We start from the raw sequence: 7178 nt of genomic DNA on the forward strand, positions 1-7178 counted from the left end.
CAGCTCAGGGTCCTCAGCAATGCCTCTTCAGTAGGTCGATCTCTGCTTCCTCCACCAGGATGTACCATTCATCGAGTTGGTGTGGGTCCCCTCAAGGCAGGCAAGCATCATACAGGTCATAGTTTAGGCCGTCTTTGAAATGGCTAAGGAGGATGTCTTCTGGCCAGTTCAGCTTGCTGGCAATGGTCCAGAATTCTTATGTATATTCAGCTACCGGGTGTCTGCCCTGCCTCACCATTTTGATACTTTCGTGGGCCTTGCGATCAGCCAGGGGGTCCTCGAATCACCTTCTCAGAGAGGACATGAAACGGTTGAAGTCATTGAGCTCTGGGGCATTGGAATCATGCAGGTTCACCATCCAGTCTGCGGCCAGTCCGTCCAGGGTAGATTGCATGATACGGATACGGGTTTTGTTGCTAGGGATGTTCCGTCCATATTCTTCCATGTAGCTGAGGACTTGGGTTAGGAAGAACCCCAAGCGTGGTGTCTCCCCCCTGAATTTCGCATCCAGCGGCAGGAATCTTTGAATGGCTTGGTGCCTTCATCGCCTGCGGTATTGTCTCCCATCCTGATCGCCATCTGTGCATCAGCAAGGAATGGGGGCTGCTGAAGTGGTAGCGGCTGGTTCAGCGGACATCCCTGGGATTACAGGTCTCAATTCCCCTTCAGTGCCTCTCCAGCTGCAGCTCCAGGTGCTGGTGCCGCCATGGAGCTCAGGTTTCTCCTCCCCTAGAGAGCGGAGGCTTCTTTTCATCAGGTCAATATTATTCTCTAGGATCCAGTTCGAGTGTTGTGCACAACTTCCTTCCTCTTTGCTAACGTGCAGGGATTTCTCCATCTTTTGCTTCCATTCAGGTTGGTGGCTGCCCCGTCTCAGGGTCATCTTTCTCGATCTCTTTTCCCACTTGTCTTTCTTTCCAATGCCCATTGACCACTGAGGTTTGTGGTCACGCATCTCCACCACTTCTCCTGAGGAGTATGATGTTTTGGATCCTGACAGCTGGCAGGATCCCGGTCGGGGGTAAGGCTCCCTTTCCCTGCCTCGTTGTCCGACATTGTAATTTTTGCAAAGTCTCCCGGTAAGGTTTTTCCTTCCAGATTGACTAATAGTGCAGATCCTGTCTAATATAAGGACCAACTTCAATCCCACGTCTTAAGAAAGCAGAACTCTTGGAAAAAAATTCTTCCAACAGGAACTTTTATTAAGAGTAGTTGATAGCAGGCATAATAGACAGGATCTGAAGGATTCCCTTACAGATTGATTACTTTAAAGTGTTCCTAAACAAACCCCACCCCACAGTTCTTCTGGGCGATTCAGACCGGCCAATCCCCAGGTGTTAGGTCCATCGTGGGAAAGGGGAGGTAACATGAATCTGGCTCCGTTTGCAGTGCGATGTTCCACAGCTCTTCACACCTCCTTTTGAGAATGGAGAGATAAGCCAGGTCCTGGAGGTTTGTACTTCTTTTCCCCCCCCTCCCTTTTCTTAGCTGCCCAGTTAGGGAGAAGAAGGTTCAGAGAGATGATAGTGCAGGAGGCAATTTGTTACATTATAATGGATAGCAGACATGGAGTCAGTAACCAGAAGGTTACATTGTAGCAAATAGAGGAAGTGAAAGCAATAAACCCACATGCATATCCCCTCTCCCCCTTGGAAGTATGGCAGAATCCAGGGAGAGGTGAGATTTGATTTTAGCTCAGAGGAGATAGATAGAAATGAAATATAACTGGATTCTGACACTTTCTATTTTAAATGGAAGTTATTTTTAAGTTTGTCTGAAAATTATAAATTATTAGGTCTTTACAATGTTTTAGAAAAAAAATCAGTTTGGACAGATGTTAATTTAAAAAATAGCATGTGGAAAGCTATTGTCTAAAGTTTATATTTAGCAATATGGAAAGATATTTGACTATTTGCCTGTTCTGTCCAATAGCAATTCTCTAGTGTCTCAAGAAGCTGTTTTTCCATGACTTGTTACCTAGATGACGTCACTCAAGCAGAGCAGTTAAAGGTCTTTCTGTGAAATCCAACTGAGACCAGAAATTATTATTTAAATACTTGCTTTTTTCTCTTTTGTTGGTATTAAAGATCAATGTTTCTGGCAATTCTTGTAGCAAAATTGTATGCTTCCCTCAGTAAAATGGCATTGTTGATCTGAAGGTCATCTCTGTTAACCTTTTCATCTGAGATATGTTCAACTCATATAGGTTAACTTGTAAGGAAAAGATGTCCAATTTTATTCAGTGCAACAAGTATGCCAAATCAGGATTTCACTACTGAGCTACATTTTGGAATGTAACATTTTTATTTGGATTACCACTTTTGACTAACTATCAATTATGGATACCTAATTGCAGGGGAACAAGGAAATTGGCTCCTACAAAATTGAAGCATTATGTATAAGTCAGAGACATTGTCCCTCCACAGGATTCTCGCTCAGCCCTTTTTGGAGGTTAGGAACTGGAAGTAGGATGTTTTGTATGACACAAATATATTATAGTACAAAGATTTTGGTATCTTTAGAGGAAGAATTATTATTGTTGTTATCATTCTTATCCCCATTGTCATACAAGCCACCATTCAATAACCCTTTAGGTAAAGATAAAGGTTGGTGGTCATCTCTGTTTTTTAGCCAAGGGAGTCAGCATTGTCCAAAGATATTTCAGTGGTCATGTGGCCATGTAGGACTATATGCCGAGGAGCAGAAAAAGCTTAATTCTATATATTATCAGCTTTACCAGTCAAAAGTTATTAATGTATAGCTTTGCTTTTCTTGTCTATAAAAGAACCCTGCCATTTGGCAATATGATTAATCTCCATTAATCTTTTAATTTGTAATATCCTTTACATGAATAAAACACTGAATTAAACTTAAAATCTCCAGTTTCGTTGGATCTGCAGCAATTGCTGCATGTGGGTATGTATGTATATGTAGATATGTTTGTATGTGTTTGTTTTTGTATAAAATATTATTTTTATTAAGTTGATTATTTACGAAAAATTCAGAATAGCACAAGTGAAAAATTTATTTAAACATGTAGCTGTATCCTTTTATTATAAGAAGATGCCATGTTAGTTTAGGGTGGAAAAAATATCAGAATGTTTCTAGTAACACCTTTTCTGATTAATAAAATTTATTAAAAGTTATAACCTTTTGTGATCTGCAGTTGATTTTATCAGCTACACAGAATGGCTAGACTGGTATAGGATTTAAATTGATGAGGCAGAAGGAAAGAAAAGGGCAAGCAACATTTTTTGGTTATGTAGATGTGGATTACATGAGAGACAGATTGTGCAAAGTTATCCCATTTGTTCCATGCAGAATCCAGAGCGGCATTACTCACAGATGATGACATTAAGAAAGAAACATGTGAAGGCAGCTGTAATCTTGTCTGTGTACTTGCTAGACTCTGTGATAGTATTGTTGGGGTAGACATCTGGATTTGTTGCAGGTCTATTTCCATTTTGCAGAGTTTTCTATGCTGTCAAAGTTCTATTCACTAGGAAAAGGAAAAAAAAGTTTCCCAATATTTTTAAGAACTTAAGTTTTGACCCAATTTGTAAACAACATTTTAATTAAGTGCCTAAATTACAAGCCCTTTGATCAATGAATGGATTCCACTTTTCTAAACTAAGACCCTTACCACTGTTTTGTTAATAGCACTAATGGTTTAAGATGAAATGAAAATATACCTTATTTCTTTTTCTTTTTAATAAATATTTTAATAATATAAGCATGCAGAGAAATAGGTAGATTACCAACCCTGAAGTCATAACACATTTTGCAATCCTTTCCTTTTTTTACAGTCTTTTGTTTTATTTTTTAGTAAACATAATAGTAATATTAAAATATTAAAAATAGATATTATCTATTCTAAAGCATTGAGAAAAGAAAATGACTGATTACAGAATCTTCATTCAATTCACTGAGATATGGATCTGTCAATCAAACTGTGAAGTTTAGAGAAATATTGTTTTGTATGATAGCTGTTCAAAACCAAATACAGTAAAACTTCCATAGCTGACTACCTCCCTACGTTGACCACCTCCCTAAGTTAACCTAATTTTTGTAGACTGGACATACACTATATGTATACAATAGAAAGATAACCTCTCTCTTTATTGACCACCTCTGTAAGTTGTATCTTGACATGACATTAATTTACTCTCTATAACTTGACCAGTTGAGTCCAGTCTGCATCAAGAGCAAGAAAAGTGAAATGCAGAATTGGTAGTAATGAATTTCTTTCAAGAAAAATATATGAAAGAGTACAATATTTTTTATTTTGATTCTGCAGTTTAACAATGGTAATTGTGGATTCATTCCATAATACAAATTGCACAAAGATTTAAATTTTTTCCACTGATATTTTTTCCTTTTTCAGGATCGATAAAAAAATAACCAATGGTAAAATGAAACAAATACACACACAACACTGGTTTTACCCTGTAGCAGCCATCAAAGCAAAGTGCCAACAACAGTGTTCAATTTACAATGGTTCTAACCATTGTAAAAGAAAGAAAACACAGTTTTAAAGTGTAACAAACAATGTTCAGGTACAATTACGAAGCAGTCATATGAGAAAGAACCAGGTTTTACTTTTTTGTCTTTTCTCTATGCAAGTTGAATCATGATGGTGAAAAAGAAGAAACTGAAAGAGCTGACATTGAAGGAGAAGGTTGATCTTTTACATTTTCTAGAAAACAGTAGAAAGACAGCAGAACATTTTGGTGTCAACAAGATGACAGGAAACAATAACCAAAAATATAAGAATGAGTACCTGGAGAGATATGATAAAGAAAGTGAAGATTTACAATGGAAAAGGAGAAAAAAAAACACTGGATGAAGTCAATGAAGCCATGTAACATTGGTTCAAACAAATGAGAGCCATTAATGCCTGAAATTATGGGCCAATGACCCAAAAAATTCCTAAAAAGTTTGCAAAAGAGCTCGGGGTATCAGATTTCCAAACATCAAGTGGTTGGCTCAAAAAATTTAAACTGTGACACAAGATCACCCAGAAAGTATTGTGTGGTGAATCTGATGTAGTTCCAGTAGAAGTTGTTGAAGAGTTCATTGAAAAGTTTCTGGACTTTGCCAGTGGCTTCAAAGATGATGACATCTTTAACACTGATGAATGTGGACTCTTTTTCAAGGTGATGCCTGACAGGAACCTCATTATGATGGGTGACAAATGTAAGAGTGGAAAACTTTCCCAAAGCACATTTCACAGTTCTGTTGTGTGCTAGCTTAATCGGAGAGAAACTAAAACCTTTGGAGGTTGGTAAATTGGCAAAGCCATGCTCATTCAAGAACCTGCAGCCCAAAGACCTTCCCGTCACCTGGAAATCTAACAAATCTGCATGGATGACTGGTGTCCTACTTGAGGAGTGAATTAGAGGTATTGACCAAAAAATGAAGAAGAATAAACCAGAAACAATATACAAGTACTTTAAGAAAGCTGGATTTGTTACAACCCAAGAGCAAGATATTGTAGCCCAGCTACACAGCCCACCTCCCATGGTAGAATTCAAGGGAAGGTTTTGTTACAATGGATGATGATGTGGCAATCTGCAATGAACTGACCCAAAAGCAATTTTCCAATCAATATTGATCGAGGTACAACCCAGAGGAAACGTGCTGGAAGCAATTGATGAAATAGAAGAATTAAGTGAGGAAAACATAGAAATTCTGAAAAGAAGAGCATTTGATATTGCAGTTAAAGTAATTTTCCATGTAAAATGCTCAGGAATGCTGAGTGGTATAGCTTTCTCCGCTTAGCTTCATAAAAAAGAATAAGAAACAGAATAAAATTGACTCTTTTTTTCAGAAAGAATGATCAAACCATGAGAAAACAATACACACATAAATGTATTGGTTTTGTATGATACAGTATTGTATGATTTTCCCGTGTTTTCACTATGTGTGTTTCTGTATGACATTCTCTAATAAAAGTTGTACAATAAAATGAGGCACGTGTACATATCAGTAAAGTTGTTCCATATGTTGATCATCTCTGCATGTTGACCACTTTCCTTCAGTCCCTTGGGTGGTCAACTTTCAGAGGTTTTACTGTAATTTAGAAACTCTTCTGATTATATTTGATGAAGACAGCTTTATGTAGTATCAACTTTTCTTTATACAGCCAAGGTTTGAAGTTAGAGCTCCTTTGAATTATATGTAGCATACTTTAATTGAATAGTATTTACAATGATACATAATTATTATGCATTTCAAAATTTTTCAGATTATTATTTTTTTTTAAAATAAATTTTTATTGATTTTTCATTGAAAAACAAAAACATAAATCTTTTATCACAATATCAACCAAAAAAAGAATCAACACTAATCAATACATTCACGGACGTGCCCGATGTCTCCCTCCTGCACCGCCCTCTCACTTGCCTACACCTTCCTCCTCCCATCCTACCACCGCTCCTCCTTCCTCCCTCTTTCCTACCTCCCTTTCTCCCTCAACCATCCCGTCAGTGCAGTTGGGGTATCACCAGGCACCTCCTTAAAAAATCAAACATATATATACATATAAATCTATAATACCAACCTACCCCTTTCCCCCCTCCCCCCCAGGACTTCCCAAAGCTAATCTAGGAAATAAATGCATAATCATCCAATTCTAATCAAAACTACTCATTATTACTACACACTAGTACAAAATTGCTGTGACTCGAAAATAACATTAAATTACAACAAAAAAAAGAGAAATTTTTTTTTAGTTATATTATATAATATACCTATTTTTATTCTAAGTTTTTAATCAAAAGCTACATAATAATTTTTCAATTCATACTTTGTCTGAATATAATCTATCCATCTTCTCCATATTGCAATAAATTTTTCCTGAGAATGATCCTTCAGGTACGGGGATATTTTTGCCATCTCTGCAAAGTATGATACTTTCTGTCTCCAATCATCCATAGTTGGTAATATCTTTTTTTTCCAATTTTGAGCAACTAATGTCCTTGCTGCTGTTATACAATACAACATCAGTGACATTTCTTTTTGATCCAAATTATCCATGATACCCAATAGAAATAACTGCGGTATAAATTTTATCTTTTTCTTAAAAATCTGTTGAATATTCCACCAAATCTTAATCCAAAAAGCTTTAACATCCCTACATGTCCACCAGATGTGATAGTAAGTAGCATCCATACTAC

General features: G+C 37.0%; 1 protein-coding gene across 1 annotated transcript in view; it reads left to right on the forward strand.

The window, feature by feature from the left end:
• The first annotated feature begins 4633 nt into the window (after positions 1 to 4633).
• The window catches only part of LOC107292234 (neuroligin-4, X-linked), a 36479-nt gene continuing 33934 nt past the window's right edge, over positions 4634 to 7178 (forward strand). Inside the window, exons 1-2 of the mRNA XM_015821308.1 lie at positions 4634 to 4802; positions 5050 to 5196. Coding sequence (XP_015676794.1) covers positions 4634 to 4802; positions 5050 to 5196 — 316 coding nt within the window. The remainder of the gene's footprint in view (positions 4803 to 5049; positions 5197 to 7178) is intronic.

The sequence above is a fragment of the Protobothrops mucrosquamatus genome, unplaced genomic scaffold (genome assembly GCF_001527695.2).
Source record: "Protobothrops mucrosquamatus isolate PMUCROS unplaced genomic scaffold, P.Mucros_1.0 scaffold1301, whole genome shotgun sequence".
Lineage (NCBI taxonomy): Eukaryota > Metazoa > Chordata > Lepidosauria > Squamata > Viperidae > Protobothrops > Protobothrops mucrosquamatus.